This window comes from Girardinichthys multiradiatus, chromosome 5 (assembly GCF_021462225.1).
Source record: "Girardinichthys multiradiatus isolate DD_20200921_A chromosome 5, DD_fGirMul_XY1, whole genome shotgun sequence".
Taxonomy (NCBI): domain Eukaryota; kingdom Metazoa; phylum Chordata; class Actinopteri; order Cyprinodontiformes; family Goodeidae; genus Girardinichthys; species Girardinichthys multiradiatus.
The window spans coordinates 40,379,635-40,399,399 of NC_061798.1; the positions used below are offsets into that span (position 1 = coordinate 40,379,635).

At 38.5% G+C, this 19,765-nt stretch overlaps 1 protein-coding gene across 1 annotated transcript in view; it reads left to right on the forward strand.

Annotated features, from left to right (window-relative positions):
* LOC124868642 (collagen alpha-1(XI) chain-like) overlaps window positions 1–19,765 on the forward strand; it is a 75,445-nt gene that overhangs the window by 51,954 nt on the left and 3,726 nt on the right. Inside the window, exons 28-65 of the mRNA XM_047366111.1 lie at window positions 1,380–1,424; window positions 1,569–1,730; window positions 1,816–1,869; window positions 1,951–2,004; window positions 2,097–2,141; window positions 2,556–2,609; window positions 2,717–2,761; window positions 4,560–4,613; window positions 6,064–6,117; window positions 6,437–6,490; window positions 7,439–7,546; window positions 7,661–7,750; window positions 7,873–7,926; window positions 8,069–8,176; window positions 8,369–8,476; window positions 9,319–9,372; window positions 9,462–9,515; window positions 9,755–9,862; window positions 9,946–9,999; window positions 10,106–10,159; window positions 10,240–10,293; window positions 10,389–10,442; window positions 10,583–10,690; window positions 12,896–12,949; window positions 14,054–14,107; window positions 14,219–14,272; window positions 14,381–14,434; window positions 14,516–14,623; window positions 14,710–14,763; window positions 15,268–15,321; window positions 15,405–15,512; window positions 16,516–16,569; window positions 16,696–16,731; window positions 16,842–16,895; window positions 17,046–17,364; window positions 17,475–17,587; window positions 17,679–17,747; window positions 19,458–19,691. Coding sequence (XP_047222067.1) covers window positions 1,380–1,424; window positions 1,569–1,730; window positions 1,816–1,869; window positions 1,951–2,004; window positions 2,097–2,141; window positions 2,556–2,609; window positions 2,717–2,761; window positions 4,560–4,613; window positions 6,064–6,117; window positions 6,437–6,490; window positions 7,439–7,546; window positions 7,661–7,750; window positions 7,873–7,926; window positions 8,069–8,176; window positions 8,369–8,476; window positions 9,319–9,372; window positions 9,462–9,515; window positions 9,755–9,862; window positions 9,946–9,999; window positions 10,106–10,159; window positions 10,240–10,293; window positions 10,389–10,442; window positions 10,583–10,690; window positions 12,896–12,949; window positions 14,054–14,107; window positions 14,219–14,272; window positions 14,381–14,434; window positions 14,516–14,623; window positions 14,710–14,763; window positions 15,268–15,321; window positions 15,405–15,512; window positions 16,516–16,569; window positions 16,696–16,731; window positions 16,842–16,895; window positions 17,046–17,364; window positions 17,475–17,587; window positions 17,679–17,747; window positions 19,458–19,691 — 3,048 coding nt within the window. The remainder of the gene's footprint in view (window positions 1–1,379; window positions 1,425–1,568; window positions 1,731–1,815; window positions 1,870–1,950; window positions 2,005–2,096; window positions 2,142–2,555; window positions 2,610–2,716; window positions 2,762–4,559; window positions 4,614–6,063; window positions 6,118–6,436; window positions 6,491–7,438; window positions 7,547–7,660; window positions 7,751–7,872; window positions 7,927–8,068; window positions 8,177–8,368; window positions 8,477–9,318; window positions 9,373–9,461; window positions 9,516–9,754; window positions 9,863–9,945; window positions 10,000–10,105; window positions 10,160–10,239; window positions 10,294–10,388; window positions 10,443–10,582; window positions 10,691–12,895; window positions 12,950–14,053; window positions 14,108–14,218; window positions 14,273–14,380; window positions 14,435–14,515; window positions 14,624–14,709; window positions 14,764–15,267; window positions 15,322–15,404; window positions 15,513–16,515; window positions 16,570–16,695; window positions 16,732–16,841; window positions 16,896–17,045; window positions 17,365–17,474; window positions 17,588–17,678; window positions 17,748–19,457; window positions 19,692–19,765) is intronic.

A 19,765-nucleotide genomic window follows, 5' to 3' on the forward strand; every position in this document is an offset into this window, starting at 1 on the left:
TTGGACTGTGGGAGGAAGCCGGAGTACCCGGTGAGAACCCACGCATGCACGGGGAGAACATGCAAACTCCATGCAGAAAGACCCCGGGAATTGAACCCAGGACCTTCTTGCTGCAAGGCAACAGTGCTACCAACTGTTTTCTTCAAAATATTCTTGTTTTTTTATCTTTTAATTTTATTCTCGCTCAATAATCAGCCATTTAAAATGTTTAAAATACCCTTTATGGTTATAGATATATCAAACAATACTAAATAAAGTATATTACAACAGCTTAAACACTAACATAACCTCGACCGCCCGGTCAGCTTACAGCTGACGAGGCGAGCCGGCTGTTAAAGCAGTGGGAGTGGCAATCTCCAAACACCTCGAGCACTTTTGCAATTAAGCGATATCTTGGTAAACCGAATAGATATTTCAGTTTAACACAGCTAAATTCATGCCTAAAAACATGAACAAAAGTTAATTGTGTTTCATAGAAAACGTAATATATCCAGCTTTATTCATAGCTTCGCTATCTCCTCTGCCATTACTACTTCCGTTTGAACTATGACCAGCACCACTACGACCCACAATGAATTATGGGATAGGGTGGGTCACGAAGGATACACCCCCATTCTTAAAATCTGGGGAAAAAAGGGCACATTTGTTGGTCACTCTTGGAGGAGCCTTCGAATTTGGACAGCCTTTGTCATCTCGCTATGACGTAATTGTCCTAAAATGCAGCCTTCGATGGATGCATCCCCTGAATTTGGACACAGCCAAAGCCCACTTTGGCATACTAACGTATCAAAGTGTCTTCTTTACCGCCTCCAAAGTCCAATTTAAGCGCCCTCTGCTGGTTGTCTTGGGTGAATACATTGCATAGTTGCAATTAAATTTACAAGTGGTTTGTAATCTGTCTTGGGCGGGCCCACATACCTGAATGGGGGGGCCCGGCCACCCAGACCCGCCCTTTGGCACCGGGTCTGCTGTACAAACATTTACTTATCAAGACCTTCTACAAGAAAACCATCGTTAAAAGAAAGCTGATAGAAGTCTGTTTGCAGTTTGTAAAAAGCCGTGTAGGGTACACAGCAAACATGTGAAAGACAGTGGTCTAGTCAGATCAGACCAAGAATTGACCTTTGACCTACATGCAAAACACTGTTTGTTGGAAAACTAAAACTGCACATCACTTTGAACACACCATCGACATGGTGAAACGTGGTGGTGGCAGCATTAAGCTGTGGAGATGATTTCTTCACCAGAGACTGGTACAGTCATTTTCCTTGTGTTGGTTTCTGTGGTTTTACGTTTCCTCTCACCAAATACTGCAGTAAGAAAGCCTATGATATTATTCTATGTTTCCTGATTCCTTTTTGCATTTTCTTGAATGACAGGGTGCAGATGGAATCAGGGGATTAAAGGGAAGCAAGGGAGAGAAGGTAAAAAGTCACAGAACTGGCATCATGTTTCCACATTCAGCACATCAACCTGTCTAGAATTACTATTTTAAACATATATATAAACTAAAGTATACATGCATGATATTCAGTTTTACAGTTTTATTCTATTGGTTTTCTCTGCAGGGAGAAGATGGTTTTCCAGGGGCAAAGGGGGAGATGGGGGCAAAAGGGGACGTTGGAGACAATGGACCTGTAGGGTCTCGAGGGGAAGATGGATCTGAAGGTCCCAAAGGTCAGTTGGGTCCTCAGGGAGAGACCGGTCCTGCTGGTATTTCTGGAGAAAAGGTACATGATGTATAAGGGCAATAAATAACAGAGCAGTCTTAAACCACTTTCTCTGTGAAGTCACTCAACTGGTATTGTATTTTAGGGGAAACTGGGGGTTCCTGGTTTACCTGGATATCCAGGACGACAGGGACCCAAGGTCATATAAATGGAGAAATAGGCATTATTTAATGATACATCTGCAGCAGATGAAGTTTATGTTTGTCTTCTTCCTTTGCAGGGCTCTGATGGGTTTCCTGGTGCTCTGGGAGCTCCTGGAGAGAAAGGGAAGAAAGTAAGTGGAGCGTTTTGAACTTAGAGCTGTTGTATGAACTGGGGAATCCTTACTTTATTTAACAATTCTCTTGTTTCTGTCTCATTTACCAGGGTCCTGCAGGACAAGCAGGAGGTGCAGGCCAGAGAGGTCCAAATGTGAGTCTTGACCATTAGATGTTCACCTCATATTGCTTGACATTCAGAACCTTAAACATAAACAAGCAACTAACTCTCTTATTATCACTAACCTGTCGGGGCTTTTTATTTTCTTTCCTTTGTGGTTCTGGAAATGTTTCCTTTTTTATCAAATCTTTTTAATACTGAAAAAGTACCGATCTAGTCATTATGATATCTATTATACCCATCTATTCTTAGAAGTCAGTCACACAGGCTGATTTGTGAAAAATATAGGAAAGTAATGGAGTATTCCATTAAAATAGATCAAATTTATTCAGCCTGGGAGGTTTTTCTCTGTTTTTGAAACAACTTCCTTCTCATGTCAGCACAGTTTCTAAGCAACACCTTTCATTTTGTGTCAAACTGTTTTATTTTATGTTTTATCTTTGGCAGGGTGCCCGAGGAGCCAGAGGGGTGAGAGGTCCTACAGGAAAACCAGGAGAAAAGGTCCGCTGACTCTCACCTCAGCTAGCAGCAACATGTTTCTGTTACTTTGTTTCTGCACTTCCAGCTGTCACCTCTGTACGTTCTTCTTCCCTCTCGTATCATCTCAGGGTGCCTCAGGACATGACGGTCCCCCAGGATCTCCTGGAGAGAGGGTAAAATATAGAGTGCCTCAAACATTTTGCATATTAGAAATGCAAATGTCAGTGTATATTTTATTGGGATATTATGTGATAGATCAACAGAGCATGTTATTTTGATGTGGAAGAAATATGATTCATGGTCCTAATTTTCAAATAAAAATCTGAAAAGTCTGGTTTATATTTGTTTTGAACCCACCTATACCCTGATACCCCCTAAATAATGTCCAGTGCAACCCATTACTCTCAGAAGTCATCTAATTAGTAGTTAGGATCCAACTGTGGATGATTTAATCTCAATATAAAGACAGCTGATTCTGTGAAAGCCTCAGATATTTGCTAGAGCATCAGTGAAGAAACAAAAGGCTTAGGTGAACAGCTCACTGAGCACTCTTCTGTCAATCATCTGAAAATAAAAATAGTAGAGCACAAGCCCACTTGTGTCTAGTCATGTCCCCCACCTAAACTGACCGGCATGGAGATGACTTTTCAAAGAAGTAGTCAGGAGACCCATGGTATCTCTGGAGAAGCTGCAGATATCCACAGCTCATGTGGAAGAATGTGGTGACAGCAAAGCTATTATCTGACCACTCTACAAATCTGGCCTTTATGGAAGAGTAACAAGAAGAAAGCGATGAATGAAAATAATTTGATTTCACGTTTTCTGTTTGCCAAAAAAACGTGTGGTTGAAAACTACAAGTACACATTACTCTGAATAGACCATTTCCCCAGTGAAACACAGTGGTGGCAGAATCATGCTGTGGTGATGCTTTTCTTTAGCAGGGACAGAAATGTGAAGCTGGATGGAGCTAAAGTGAGCCTGAGTTACTTTGCAAGTAAGAATAGACCAAATTTAACTCTAGATGTGCAAAGCTAGAGAAAAATATCCCATAATACTTGTAGGTGTAATACAATGAAAATGTCGGAGAAGGACTGTGGGTTGGACCAAAGCGCAGACAAGAGCTCGGTAGCCGCATCATAGTTACTTCCTTGTTTATTCATAAAAGTCCAAAAGGTAACAAAACACACTGCAGGGATGAGACAAGGACTAGATCAAAACTTGCGCACAGCTGCAGGTACTCATAGCGAGGCATAGCATAGTCCAAACGAAGCATAGGTATCCAAAGCGTAGCATAAACGAAGCATGAACAAAGCATAGACATAGAAACGTAGCATAGAAACATAGCATAAACGAAGCATAGACATCACCGACATAGAAACAAGGAACCAGCGAGGAACTAAACAAACAGAACAACTAATATACACAGAGCACAGAGCAAAAGGCAGGTAATCAAAGAAACAGGGAACAGGTGTGACAAGGAACAGGTGAAACAAATACAAAGGCTGAGGATGGGTGAAAGGACTAAAACAGAAAACACAAACTAAGCAAGAGAATAAATCAGAGGAGGAAATAAAGAACTAGAATAACTATGAACTAAAGTAAACAGAGAAACTAGAGGGGAACATAGAAACAATAACTTAAGAAATAAACAAAGAGCCATAAGGAGAATCAAAATTACAAAATAAACCAACAAGTCCAAAATGTCACTCCATGACAGAAAGTATTGACTTAGAGAAGCTTAAAAAATTCATGTCACACTTTTGATGTTTTTATTTGTGAAAAGGTTTGAAAACCCTAAATCATCTTACGTCCACTTCACAAATATGGACTATTTTTGCATTGGTCGGTCAGATGAAATCACTTTGTGGCTGCAATGTGAGCAAAACATTGCACTGTAAACTACTTAGAGGAGTACCAAGTGATGGATTAACCACTTTTTTATTGGTTCATTCTGTGTTTTTGGTTTTTAGGGACCTCAAGGGCCACAAGGAATGAACGGAGAACCTGGACCTAAAGGATCAAGCGTAAGCAATTATAAGACCCAATTTCTTTTAGAAAAAGTTAAACAGATGCACAAATTTGGAGCTGGGAAACATATAACATACAAAGATCTTTCTTACATCCTGATTTTTATTTTTTTACAGGAAATTGAATGTGTACATTTTGGCTGTCAGTAGATCAGTGAGATCTGTGAACCAGAATCACAACCAGTGTTAAACCATTGTTTAACTTCATCCATTTCAAACAAAGTTTTAGCAATTACCACTTTGTAAACCTTTGCTGACCATGAAGTTGTAACCACATTCATGTACCTGTTATTGCAAACAAAGCTTCCTTTGCCATAGACAGGGGCATCTTCTAACCCATAAATTAAAAATGACAGCCCAAATGAAGATTTGGATTGTCCTGCTAACTCTATAGAATAGAATAGAATAGAATAGAATAGAATAGAATAGAATGCACTTTATCGTCAATGCAGTGTGCAAACGCACGGTACAACAAACTGTGTTTTAACAGCTCCTTGAGAGGTCTCTTGAGTAAAGTACTAATCAGCAAATTTTAAAATAGCACAAAAGACAATATAAACAAATTAAAAAAATACATATTTATTGTGACGCTGACTTGGTATTATTCTTTATAGAAGTAATGTCCACAGTTGTTGCTGTTTATGTCATGATTTGTGGGTGTTTTTGTGTTCTTCTTCTTATTATTCTTCATTGGTTTTGAATCATGCTTCTGTTATTTTCCTGGTCATGCTTTAGTGTTTGTCTTCCAGTTCATGTTTTGTCAAGTTAGGTTTTTGGATCTGGTTAAGCTTTAATTTCATAGTTTACTAGTTGTATTTCTATTAGTTTGTATTCAAGAGTCTCTGTTCTGCTCCAGCCACGTTTTGTTCTGTCCTGCCTGTTTTCAATTATCTTCATTTGGTTCACCTGTATCTAGCATTCAGTCTTCTCGTTTCACCTGGTTCTTGCTCCATATATACACAACTGTTCTGTTCCGATCACTCTCTCTGTTCATGTCTTGTCCTTTGATTATGCCAAACCTGTCTTGCCATCCTGCCCATGTCTGTTTTTGCCTTCACCGTCCATAGTAAGTTTTGTTAATAAAATCATTTCACTTAACGTCATGCTGCCTGCTCGTCTGCATTCCAGGGTCCTCCGCTACACAAACCCTGACAGTTTAATATCAGCTTCTCTGTTTTTACTCTCTGGCTTCACTAATTTGAATCCACTAAACGTTACTGACACAGCTCAATGTGAAATTAGTTTTAGTAGACTTTATTTTACAGAAAGAGAATGTTTGTTATATTTTAAACACTGCATTATAATGATTAACATAAAAATACTAGTACAGTATTTTACATTTTCTAGATTTAGCGTCAATGTTTTTTTTTTTTGTGTTTTCAGCTGCTATTTATGTATTTATTTTGAATGCCATTTTGTCTCTGTCTTTGTGGGTTCGTGTTTAAAGGGTCCAGCAGGGAAGGATGGACTTCCGGGTCATCCGGGTCAAAGAGGAGAGCCAGTGAGTGACAGTATGAAAGGTTATGAGGAAAAATAGATTTTTTTCTCCATACACATCCACCTAAGAAGCACTTGCCCAGACTTCCTAATCACGACAAATCATTGACTTCCACCTTCTCTCATTCTTCCATCCAAGTCAAACCCTAAACTTAGAACAATAACCTTCTCCTGGCCTCAGAAATGGCTATTAGCAGCATGAAGATCACATCTTGAACCAGCTGGGAGTGTTGGTCTTAATCACATTTCAATTATGACCTAATGAGGTAGTCTAAAAGGACTTCACACCTACTATCAGTATTTAATAACCAACTTTTTTTCAGGGCTTTCAAGGAAAAACAGGACCTCCAGGGCCTTCAGGTGTGGTTGGACCACAAGTAGGTGCAACTGTTTGAATGTGTTGTTGTAATTTAAAATTTGTCCATTGTTGTGCTTTAGGACTCAGTTCAATTCGTTTACTTCAAATCACTTTAATCTAACTCAGTTCAATCTTACTCAGTTCAGTTCAATTCAATAGCAATACTGCTTATTTTAGTTCTGTTTAAATAAATTAAATTCAGTTTAACTCAGTTAAATTAGTTTTTACAGTAAAATTTAATTACATTTTAAATTCAGTTTAATCAAATTCAATATTTTATTGTTGCATTACATTGAATTCAATTCAAAAACATTCCAATACATTTCCTCAGTTCAGTTGGTGTCAACTCAATTCGTTCTAGTTCAGTTCATTTAAATCTAACTGCATTAAATCTCTCGGTTGAACCCCATTCAGGTAAGAAAGATAAATTCATTTCAATTTATTTTAATGCATATTATTTCAGATCAGTTTAAATCGGTTCCACTTAATTTTGCCTAATTTATTTCAGTGTAATTCAATTCAATATAAATATGTTCAATTAAAGTAGCAGTTTATTGACTTTCAATTCAGTTCAATTTAATTGAACTTATTTGTATTCAATTTAATCAAATTCAAGCAATTTTAGTTCATTAAACTGAATTTATTTCAAGTTATTTCAATACAAGTTTTTCCATGTGATTTCAATTAATTTCAATGCATTTAAATTCAATGCAGTTCAATTCAAAAATAATTCCGTTTATTCTAGTTAAATAGGTTCAATTTATATCCAGTTACATACAGCAATATATACATTCCAATTCAGTCAAATTTCTTACTCAGTTGAGGTTATTTCAATACACTCCATTTCTACTCAGGCATTTTTATATTCAACACCAATTTACAGTACATGTTGTCCAATATAACTAAATTATTATATCCTATTACTGTTATTGAGAATGACTGAACTGACGTATGATGTGGGTTTTAGGGTAAATCAGGGGAACCTGGACCAACAGGGGACCGAGGTCACCCGGGAGCACCAGGTGTGCCTGGAGAGCACGGTTTACCTGGAGCTGCAGGGAAAGAAGGTGGAAAGGTCAGATGCAGACAAATATCATTGTTTCACAGACTAATTATTTATGTTCTAATTATTCAATTTATACTTTATTTTTCAATTTATACTGTATACCCATATCCACTTTTGTTTTAGGGGGATCCTGGTTTACCTGGGACATCTGGAAAGAGTGGTCCAACAGGACTGAAAGGGTTCAGAGGGAGCAGAGGAGCTCCTGGAGTTATGGTACCACATACGCACATGCATAACTGCTAACATACTGTACATCCATGTTCATATTTTTGTGAAGCTCTTGTAGAATTTACTGCTATTTAGTGTAAAATAAAATGCTTGATGGACATTTACAGGGACCTCCTGGTCTGAAAGGAGCTACAGGACCTGGTGGATCGCCCGGATCTGCGGTGAGTTAAAACACAACAGTTCTGATTCACAGTTCATATTCACTTTAACTCCTTTATCAGGATTTCTGCAGGTGTGCATACTTTTTTTGTCCCAGTACTTTTGCACATGAATATATTTAAAGGGCTTTTATGTTGTCTGTAGGGGCCATCAGGAGAAAGGGGACCTCCGGGACCAGCTGGCGCAATTGGACAGCCTGGTCGTGCAGGAGCGGTTGGAGGACCAGGACCAATGGGAGAGAAGGGGGAGCCTGTAATTATCAGCATACTTTTTGCGATGCTGTAGTTTTTATTTGAATCATTTTGTCTGGTGGCATTAGATGTTATTTTAGAAAACAATCTCAAACAGAGAATATGAAAAGAACAACTTGCATATGTAATTTTTTTGTCTGCATAGTTTGTATCCTAATCACACACTTTAAAATTTGCGGATTATTTGTCTCAGGGAGAGAAGGGCCCGATTGGACCGGCAGGTAAAGATGGGGATCAGGGCCCGGTAGGAATGCCTGGAGCAACAGGGCCTGCAGGACCTTCTGGGGATGATGGGGATAAGGTAAAGCATGAAGGATGGGTTACCACTGGAAAATCCCTAATAAAGGTTTTGTGGTCAATATCCGTTCTCTCTGACTCAGCTCGCATGTCCTAATACAGATTATAGCTTATTCTGATTAATCTTTAACAGCTATAATTAACAGCATTCAAAACGCACTTTTCTTCCCTTCCTTCTAAAGCGTCACACCAAAAGTCAATTCTGTAATGCTTTTGTCTTTGATTAATAACCGTCTTTAGCATTGTAAGCTAGCAGTTAGCAAGGTTTTCATAGTTAGCATTATTTACTGGAAACAGCAGTCTCCATGAGTACTGTAGACCCTTACCCTCATTCTGAGATCTCCACAAAGCTACCAACATTTCCACATTCTGCATGTTCTACAACAGTCAGAGCTCAAAAGACTAAAACAGAACAACTTTACCATAATTGGTTGAGCCTTCCTGTTATCTGCTGAATCATGAGCCCCTGTTTAAAATTAGCAGCCAGAATGAACAGCTGGCATATTGCTGTAGAAAACACAGCTTTCTGTTAAATAGATTCTCACAACGGTTGTGTTTCTTCTGATTTCATGTTAAACAACTCAATGATACCAAAAACATTTTATATTTGAGTCTTTGTTCCTCAGTAACAATTTCCATATTGAAAACTGTTCTTTTAACCTGGTATGTTAGCCCTTGGTATGGTGTGTTCATTAATTGAAAGAAAGATTGGATTTTTAGGTTTCTGACTAGCTGGTCACCATTCCGTGCCGGTCAAGCTGACAATTGTCAGGTCATCCACTGCTCTCTTGGTTTATGTCTATGGTGTTTGCCATGCAGACATAGGTTGTGCGTTTGTGTCCACAGGGAGAGCAGGGAGGACCCGGACAGAAAGGCAGCAAAGGAGACAAAGGGGAAGCGGTGAGTATGGAGCTGGGGAAATACTTCAACATGAACTGTTAGGGTCAGCTGATCCAATCATGTATTATTCTTTGGTGCTATCTCAACAGGGCCCCTCAGGTCCTACTGGCACTCAGGGGCCAGTTGGTCAGCCAGGACTTCCAGTGAGTTTTTCACCTCTTCTCTAATCATTTTCACTACATGATCACAATGGTATAATTCCTCACATGTAATTAGTGGCAAGAGAGCAACTACTGCAAATGTAGTTTTCAGCATGTTTAACAAATACATTAGAGGTTCTTCACATTAGTACTAATCAATTCATTGTCCCTGAAGTCACTCTAATGTCACTAGATATCGCTCATCCTAATTGTGTTCACGCCTGGCTCTATTTGTGTAACAGGGTTTAGACGGACTGGCAGGTCCTCGAGGCCAGCAGGGCATGTACGGTCCCAAAGGAGACGAGGGACCCCGTGGTTTTAAGGGCTCCAGAGGGCCGAGAGGATTACAGGTTAGATTTGTTATTGTAAGGGTCCTTGAAGGCTCTTGATTTGGTTTTATTTCAGTCAATTAATACTGTATGTTTAATCCAAGGGAATGCCTGGCTTACCTGGAGAAAAGGGAGATAGTGGACATGTTGGTCTGATGGTGAGCTTTTATTCTCTTTATATACATGTTTCTTACTACACGTTTTTTTAATTTTGCAAATAATTGGTAAAATTACTCTGATTAATTCTTCATCCCATGGCTTTAGGGTCCACCTGGACTACAAGGCCCTAATGGTGCTCAAGGACCAATCGGAGGACTGGTAATGCTTTATGCCATTATGGATCTTTAATCCTTCCAGAACTAAATTCTAAGGTAATACCCATGATCTGTGTGGCACAGGGACAAACTGGTAGACCTGGGATGATTGGGCAGCCCGGTGTTGTCGGGGAGAAGGTAAAACAAGGAATAATCTCTGATATCTGTTAATATTGTTTTGTTATCCTCGTTAAACTTTTTATACTCTTTGCAACTAATTTTTTTTCTCTTAGGGAGAGGACGGTGAAGCCGGTGACCCTGGACCAGTCGGTATTCCAGGAAGGCTGGTGAGTTTGTTTGGCTTTTGGTCAACAGGTCTTTGGATTAAAATAGATTTTACAGTTAATTTAATTGCCTTGAGTGTGCAGTCCTCTCTTATTCGTCTCCCACACTTTACGTTTACTCACTACTCTCCTATAACTTACAGGGTGACAAAGGAGATCAAGGCGAAAAAGGAGATACGGGCCCTCCAGGAGCAGCTGGTCCTCCAGGGGCCAGGGGCATTCCAGGAGAAGACGGAGCAAAGGGCAATGCTGTAAGAGACACTCACTTTGTGTACTGTACGTTGTTCTATACAATGAAACACTGTAAAATACACAAACAACATTAGTTGTACATGAAAATGTACAAACATGTTTACAGAATTGAAGAAATACCAAATGAATGGTTGTAAATATAATATTAAAACATATATCAAGTTTACATGTATGAACAAGTTTGTGTATGTCTTTTAGAATTGCTGTTTTAATGTAACACACAGTGCTGTTAAAAAGTATTTACCCCCTCACAGGTTTCTTCTTTTTATGCACCTTTGTCACTCATAAATGTTTTAGATCATCAAACTAATTTTAAATTAGACAGCGATAACCTGGGTAAATACAAGAAGCAGTTTTCAAATGGCGATTTCATTCATTAAGGAAAAAATGAGCCATCCAAACCTACATAGCACTATGTGATAAAATAAGGGTAACACATTCCATCAAGTGTTTGCGAATGTTTGGCACCTTCTGGTTAAATCATTAAATAATTATGATTGACTACAAAAGTTCAGTTTTACTTACAGCACTCCGTGGCGTCCAGCAAACCACAGTAAGAGCAACAAATAGAGAAAGCAGAACAGTGGTGAACCTTCCCAGGAGTAGCCGCTCTACCAAAATTATTCCAAGAGCTCATCGACAATAATCCAGGAGTACACAAGAGAACTACAAGCCTCACTTGCCTCAGTTAAAGTCTTTTCATAGCTCGGTGTGCACAAGCCTCAGTTTATATTATCATTAGTTCATGTGAACAACGACTTTCCACTCAGATATATACAGCTTTATTGCACCATCTTAGGTGCAATAAAGCTGTATATACATAGGTATAATACATAGGTTAATACACTGCTGCACCATATATTTTTGATCAACCTGAGGCCAATTTTGATGTTTACTGCCACAGAAATGGTATGGTAAAAAGCCCCTAAATAAAAAAATATTGCACTTATTTTAGATAGATTATATCTATATATAGTAATAATTATAATAAATAAAAATGTATGTTTTTTGTAAATTAGATTTTCAACAAATGATACAAAAGGTAATTGAAAAAAAGACACTGTTAGATTTTCAGGGTATAAATTATTTGAACAACTTTTCCACTGTAGCTTCATCTTTATTCAATAAATGATATCCTGAAATCTGCTATGTTCAGTTTTGTACACTTAATGTTATATTTAAATATTTTTAGAACCTTGTAAAAACCAGAGCATTTAAAATTTTAAAAATAGAACCAACAATGGGTATACTTGCTGTTTACCACACACTGAGTCAATGAATCCATGCATAGGGGTATTCACATTAATTCATGCTTAGTTTGAGCCATAGACCTGTTGAGTGACAGCAAAACAAAAAGAGGAAATTGATATGTAATATCCAGGGTGTTAACTAATTGAACCACATTAATGCACACTGTAAATATCTTGCTTGTTGTGTACTTTTAGAATGTAAGGGTGTCCTTGACATAATTAATTGCTGCTTATGACACTGTAATTTATGAGGCTCCTTAATAAAATTGCGGAGGTGGTTACTTTAGTTCCTCCGGTTCCTCTGTGCTGAGGTCAGCAGTTGTCTTGGTCCATTTGCTGCACTGGTCCCAGGATAAGAAAAATATACTTGCTTTTCTAAAGTTAACTCATAATTGTCTGCTTACAGTATAAGTAATATATTACTGTTTTGGAGTGGCCCAGCCAGAGTCCTGGCAGAGAATCCAATAAAGAATCGGTGGATGAAGCTAAAGATTGGGTTGATGGCAAGGAGGTCCCCCAACCACACAGACCTGGAGCTCATCCTTAAAGATAAATCTTCAAAATACATGTAAAAACATGCAAAAAGCTGGTCAGCAATTATAAGAAGGGTTTGATTGTTGTAATGCAAATAAAGATTGTTCTATTGATTATAAAGAGGGGTAAAACTATTTTTTACATGAAAATTATTAATAAAATGTAAATAACTACACAAAAAAGATTTTCTTTTCAAAATGGATACTCTTTTAACATTGTTTTATAGATGTCCATCTCTTTTTCTATCAGAATCAAGCTTCTTTGTTTAATGACTAATTTTGGGTTTAACTGTACCTTTAAAATTTCTTGGCAATTGTACATTAACATTGTTAAATGAACAAAATAAGTGTTTAGACTATAGGGGGTATCCCTGAAACATGGAGTATTGTATAATATTTTTGAAGTTTCTTCTTTCCACAGGGTCCTATCGGTCTGACTGGTGACCTCGGACAGCAGGGAGAGGCTGGACCCAACGTGAGTGCTTGTTTGAAATTGCAAATTATTCTTGCTGTCTTCTTTAAATCATCTGTAAAATGCTAATTGTTCGTCTGTTTACTTCATTCTTATAAAGCAAACATTTTAAAAAAAGTGAATCCAATTTTAAAGTTCTGGGAAAGCACTGGAGGTGTGGACTTTTACTTGACACTTGACTTTGTTATATTAGAAAAGACTTACGACTCGACTTTGACTTTATTACTAATAACTTGTGACCTGACTTTGACTTGAGCGTCTCTACTTGAAATTACTTGATGCTTTTATTAAAGTCAAAAATCTACCGTAATAGTGAAAACGAAATGTTTATCCGTATCGTTTGTTTCCTGTCATTAACTTGTAACTTAGGAAGTAATGACCTTGTTCCACTTCTGGAAAGCACTGATGGAAGATTAATACATTACAGCCATACATATTACAAACTTATTCTATATTTTTTAGAATCATAAGTTGTTTGCATGAGAACATTTCATTGATATATGTACCTGTACACTTTAAAAACAAATGTAAACTAAAATTTCATTTTAAAGGAAAATTTAAAAAAAGTATTTACTTAGTTGAACTTTGATTAAACAAGATTTTTTAATTACGGATGAGATAAAGGTCTAGAAACAAGTCTTTTGATACCTAACCACAGCTGTTTAAGTACATTTACATACATACGTTGCAGCTTTTATATTAGCACCTTAAGAAACTACAAAAATGACAAAGTATACAATTTGTTTAATGAATGTATTTCTTATTTATTCTATTCATTAACATTTTTAAGTACATGCTTACAAGTTTGCCAGTGAAAGATAATGAGCTGTTCCAAACAAATAAAAAGAAAATAAAAAACAAATAAATACAATGGCAATCAAAATATTTGTGTGCATTTGCATATTTGTTTTAAACGTGTTCGGCTTGTTTGCTATTTGTGTGCAATTCACTACATATTTGCAGTTTACCCATTGTTTTGCACAAACTTTTTGTAAAGCCCTAGCTGTTTTTTTCTTAATAGTTTTTCTACTCTGCTGTTTTTTAAATGCAGTTCTGCATGTTTTGAAGTTTAGATTGCCTCTGCCCATAATTTTCTCTTCCTGTTAGGGTGTAGACGGCCTTCCTGGATCTAAAGGAGACACAGGAGAACCTGGGAAATCTGTATGTCTCTCTTTGTGACCTATGAACTTTGACATCCTTAGAAACGTTCCGTCAGTTATCATAAAAGGTGATGTTATCACACAACGTAACCTGATTCTTTGGATTTCTCAGGGACCCCCAGGGCCGACGGGGGAACCTGGACCATCTGGGCCTCCTGGACGAAGGGTTTGTGTCTCTTATTGTAGCCTGTTTGTTCTTCTGAAATACTCTCAGTTTAAAGTTTCATCATTTAAATGATGTCCTGCTACATTCAACACACCTGTAAATGTTCAGGGTCACTTAGGGAAACCAGGGAAGGAAGGTAAAGAAGGCTTGAAAGGAACAAAGGTAAATGATTGAAACATCTCTTCTAAAGAAAAAAACTCTTAAGCCAATCTTTGAGGGTGTCCCATGTTTCTCCTGTTTCAGGGCGCTCTTGGACTGGAGGGTCCCATTGGGAAGACAGGACCCAGAGGTTCTCAGGGGCATCCAGGGAAACCTGGCCCCCAGGGCCTGAGAGGAATCCCTGGCCCTGCAGTAAGTCTGTGTTTACAAATAGAAAAAAAGAAGGATAAAAGCTGCTGCTCAATAATTTTCTTGTTTTGTGTGTGTGTGTCCATCAGGGCGAGCAGGGTTTAAATGGGCCACCAGGTCAAACAGGTCCACCAGGTCCAATGGTAAGATCAATCAATGTAAAAATGTCAGTTAAGGCAAATCGAGCTAAATAAAAATATGCACTTTTACAAAATATATTTTTTCTGAACAAGAGATAGTTGTAACCAAAATGTGTGATATTTTTATTGTAATTTCAAAACAAATTGGATCTTTCAGTTACTTTCCATTTGCTTACCTCAGTGCAAGGTCCTGGGACAAGGTGAGATAGTTAGGTGGGATCATCCAAAGCAGGTGTCTCAAACTCCAGCCTCTGATGGCCGATGTCCTACAGTTTTTAGGTGTGTCTCTGCTTAAGCACACCTGAATCAAACAATTAGGTCATCAGATAGACTATGTAGAACATGGCTAAATGCTGAGGAAGCAATTTAGCCACTTGATGCAGGTATGTTGGACCAGGAACACATTCAAAAGTTGAAGGACACTGACATTGTTGGACCAGGGGTTGAGATCCACGATTTTAAGCTTTCAACAAACTGCATTTGACTCCATAACGTTTAACTCTTTAGGGTCCACCAGGTCTACCTGGACTGAAGGGAGACCCCGGCAGGAAGGGAGACAAGGTTCATTATTAATACACACACTTTCTTTCACTGCAATATTTTCACGTCAGTTGTTTTTAGCCTCATTCGTGATATCAATGCAGGGTCATGGTGGACTGATTGGACTGATAGGACCTCCAGGAGACATTGGAGAGAAGGGTGACAGAGGCCTCCCAGGAAACCAAGGCCTCCAAGGTCCAAAAGGAGATGAGGTGCTGAACGCACTCACACTTTCACACAAACCTGTGTTCCAAAACAGAACAATTATTGTTTTCTACTGAAATTGTTTCAGGAAACATTCAGAATTTAAATAGAAGCAAAATGGAAATACATGCTTGCAAATCTTAGGGCTGTAGATCTCCAGATCTGGCTTTTTTATCCCTTATATAGAGCTAAATCATTTAAGATTAGCCACTTGTTCCAAACCATTATTAGCCGGACACCTCAGTCGACTAAAGTGCAGGATAATAACTCACTACATTTCATCCCTGCGTCTCAGTTACTCACCAGTGACGTTCAGGATGCTGCAAACGCTCCGATCTGTTGCCTCTCGACACTAACAGATTTATGTCTCAAACAGAGTTTCTGCAGGTCAGATAATATGATGCTGCAACACAGGATTATCCATCTTTAAAAAAACAACTAGAATGTGATGACATGTCACCTAAAACCTGCGTAGCTTTTTTTTAATTCTGAACACATACACTTGGCATGTTTACCTTGTGTTTTGATACAGCTTTATGGTAATTCAGCACAATTCAGATCAGTTACAGTAAGTCGTGTTGTGACAAAAATAAAAAATAAGCATTGTCGCCCCGCTAGTGCTGCTCGATTATGGGAAAGATTACAGTCGCAACGATTTTATTAAATATTAAAATCCCAGTGATTTCAAACTTTTTTTCACTGAGTTTAGAAAAATAATTAATCTAATACACTTAAAGAACAGCAAATATTCATTAGTATATTATCCTTGTTGCCCTCTTGTTAAAACTTCTCTTTAAATTAATGATTTAATCAAAACATAAACCCAAATAAAAGACAACCTTTCTTGCTTTTTTACAATCGCTGAAAAAAAGCTCTAAACTAGAAACAAGAAGAAACCTTATGATAAATAATAAAAGCAGTTACAGTGACAGCAGTTATTTCAATATATTTTGGTTTCCATTAGAGCTACTCTTCTTTGCTAATAGTTTGTTTTCCTTGTATAAAAACCAGGGCCCTGTCGGCCCACCGGGCCCACCTGGACCTCCTGGCCCAACAGGGCTGTCTGTGAGTAAACTAGGCCATCACACAGCTTGCAAAGTTGCCCCACATTTGTTAACCTGATAATTTTCTGTAGAAATACTCCTGCATTTGTGCTTTCAACCCTTTTCAACCCCTCACATTTTCTAATAGGGTACTATTGGTCAAAAAGGCTCCAAAGGAAACCAGGTACAGTTGATGTTCATTGCTTGTCATGATTTCATTATTCCTTGTTATCACACTCTATCTTAGCTGCCCCACAGTACAATCCAAAATGCATTACATTGTTTCTTATTTAGGGTCCAGTTGGTCCCAGAGGAGATACTGGCCCTGCAGGGCTTCCAGGACCACCAGTGAGTTCTGCTTACAAAATTACATTACATTGCTAAAGTTTATTTTATTTTTAGACATATGAGTGCAGTCACCTCTGTTCTACTTTTCAACAAAGTGTCTGTATTCATTTAAGCTCTGCCTCAATTTCCTCTTTGTTTTCCTCTCCTAAGGGACGGGCTGCTTTTGGTCTTTCACATCTGCCAGAGCAAGGAAGAAGAAGAAGAACTCAAACTGTGGTGAATGGTGCTGCGTTTGAGGAGGAGGAGGAGACCATAGACGGAGGAGAGGAGGAAGGCTGGATGCAAGGTGACCAGGCCGAGCAGGATGGTTTGGAGAAGGCTAAAGAGGGTCAAGGCATGGAAGAAGTGTTTGCTTCACTTTCATCAATGAAAGTTGAGGTGGAGGGTCTTCGTAATCCACAGGGGACATACCATAGCCCCGCACGCACCTGCAAAGAGCTCTGGCTCCTCCACCCAGAGCTCCCCAGTGGTAATTTATTACTTTATGGTCTTTTCAGATCATGACTACCAGACTTCTTCTCTTTTGCATCTGTATAACATTAATTTCCTTTTGATGAATTTGTGTTTGTTGCTTTGCAGGGGACTACTGGATCGACCCCAACCAGGGCTGCCACAGGGATGCCTTTAAAGCTTTCTGTAACTTTACTGCGCAGGGGGAAACGTGTTTGTACCCTGACAAAAAGTTCCAGTCGGTTAGTTTATACAGCTTGTAGTAAGAGTTTGTTAAATCACCTCCTGTTTTATTGCAGTACAAACTAACTTTATGTTGTTTGTTTCCATCAGGTGAAATTAGCAGCCTGGAAAGGGGAAAAATCAGGCACCTGGTACAGTAAATTCCGGAAAGGAAAACAGGTACAATGTGATAAATTATTCTTACTAGGTTTTTGGAAAATATATTCAAAGAAAATTTTGTGATGCATGCAACAGAACTTATTTTTTTTGTAATTATAAATTCTTTTTAATCTAAAATAGCATAGTGCTCTTTTCCATGACAACAGGGAGGAAATGTGATAGTTGTCCGTGCAGATTGGTTTGTTCCCATGCTGGACATTAGTCAAGTGAATAGGTTAAAAGTCTGGACTGATTGATACGCTTGCCGCAGCCCTGAGGATGCTTTTAAAGAAAGTACTGGTTTGGTAAGGACCATAAATTACCAGAATAACAGCTATGCTTATTTTAGCATCAGTTTCCACAATTACAGGCAACAGCTAATTCTAAGGTCTGAGGGAAGACTTTTAGTCAGTGAAGACAAAGATTAGTTCTGCTGATATATCCTCAACTAAACAAATACAACCCTGATGTTCTGTGTGAGGGTGCTGCTAGAAAATGACAAGACTGTCCTCATCACAGTTTTCTTTCATAGACAGACAGACAGACAGACAGACAGACAGACAGACAGACAGACAGACTTTATTGTCCCATAGGGACAATAATCTTTTTCACACGTCATTACATATTCCAAGCTGCAGATATAAATAGATCCTAGATATAACATATATGGCACAAATCCCTCTCTCTGTTTCCCTCCCTCCTCCCATAGACCCTCTTATAAACATAACAAGAAACAACACCACAGGAAACACAAAGAAAAGGATGATTGTCACAGGAGTTTGTTAAGTCAGATGATATCTGAGGATAGAAACTGGCTTCTTGAAATGGGCTGTTTTCCAGGCTAGCAGTGGCTATGACTGTGGTTATAAACATAAGAATGAATTTTGTGACTGAGATTATAATTTCTTTTGTGGGTATTTGGATAAGTTTTTTACGTTTTATTTTTTGGTTTTGCCTTCTTTAGTTATGTTCCTTATGCTTGTTGTTGTTAGGTGTTTTGCATTATTTTGTGTTTTGGTGTTCTGAATCAATCTACAGTTGCTTTCCTGTTACTCCCCTGGATTTCTCTGTGTTTCTACTCATTAGTGTTAATTAGCCTTCTTCCTTGAGTTGCTCTGCATTCTCTCTGCCCCAGCTGCTCCACATTTCACCTGATTAGCTCTTCTGGTTCATTGGTCAATTCTCATCCCTGCCTCCATACTTAATTTTATTTATTTTATTCTAAGTTCAGTTATCATTAAACACCTCTACTCACCATGCGGCTCCCAAGTTCCTGTTTGTGCTTTGGTCAGCAAGAAACCAGCAATCCTTGACACTGACTGAGCGTGACTTATTTTGCAATGAAAGACTTCAGTCACTAAACACAGCTAGACGAAACATACCCTGAAAGACTTGCTGTGAAAGGGGGTTCTATACTGACTCAGGGGCCAGAATACAGATTGCAGGTCAAACCCTTCATGGTTTAATTTGTAAAACATTGTTAAATCATATATAATTCTGCTTCTACTTCACAATTATGCACCACATTGTGTTGGTCTATCATGTCAAATTGCGATAAAATACACTGAAGTTGGTGTGTGTAGTGTGACAAATTGGGGAAAAAAGTAAGGAAAATTAATAGTTTTGCACGGCACTGTGGATCAAATCTTTTGTTTTCATTGTTTCTCTGCCGTATTTGACAATGACTTTATCCTATCAGTGTACTTCTGTCATTCTCTTCTTCTCTTCCAGTTTTCCTACTCTGCGTCAGATGGTGTCTCAATCCACATCGTTCAGCTGACCTTCCTGAAGCTTCTCAGTGCAACAGCCAAGCAGACTTTCACCTACCACTGCCTCAACTCTGCCGCCTGGCTGCACACTGCCACCTACAGTCACGAACATGCACTACGTTTCAGAGGCAGCAGCGGGGAAGAGCTGACTCATGAGAACACGCATTACGTCAGTGCACTGTATGACGGCTGCCAGGTGAGTGACGCAGTGATATAGCATTAAAGCAAACATGCAGAAATGCACGTTGTTTTTAATTGTTTGATATTCTG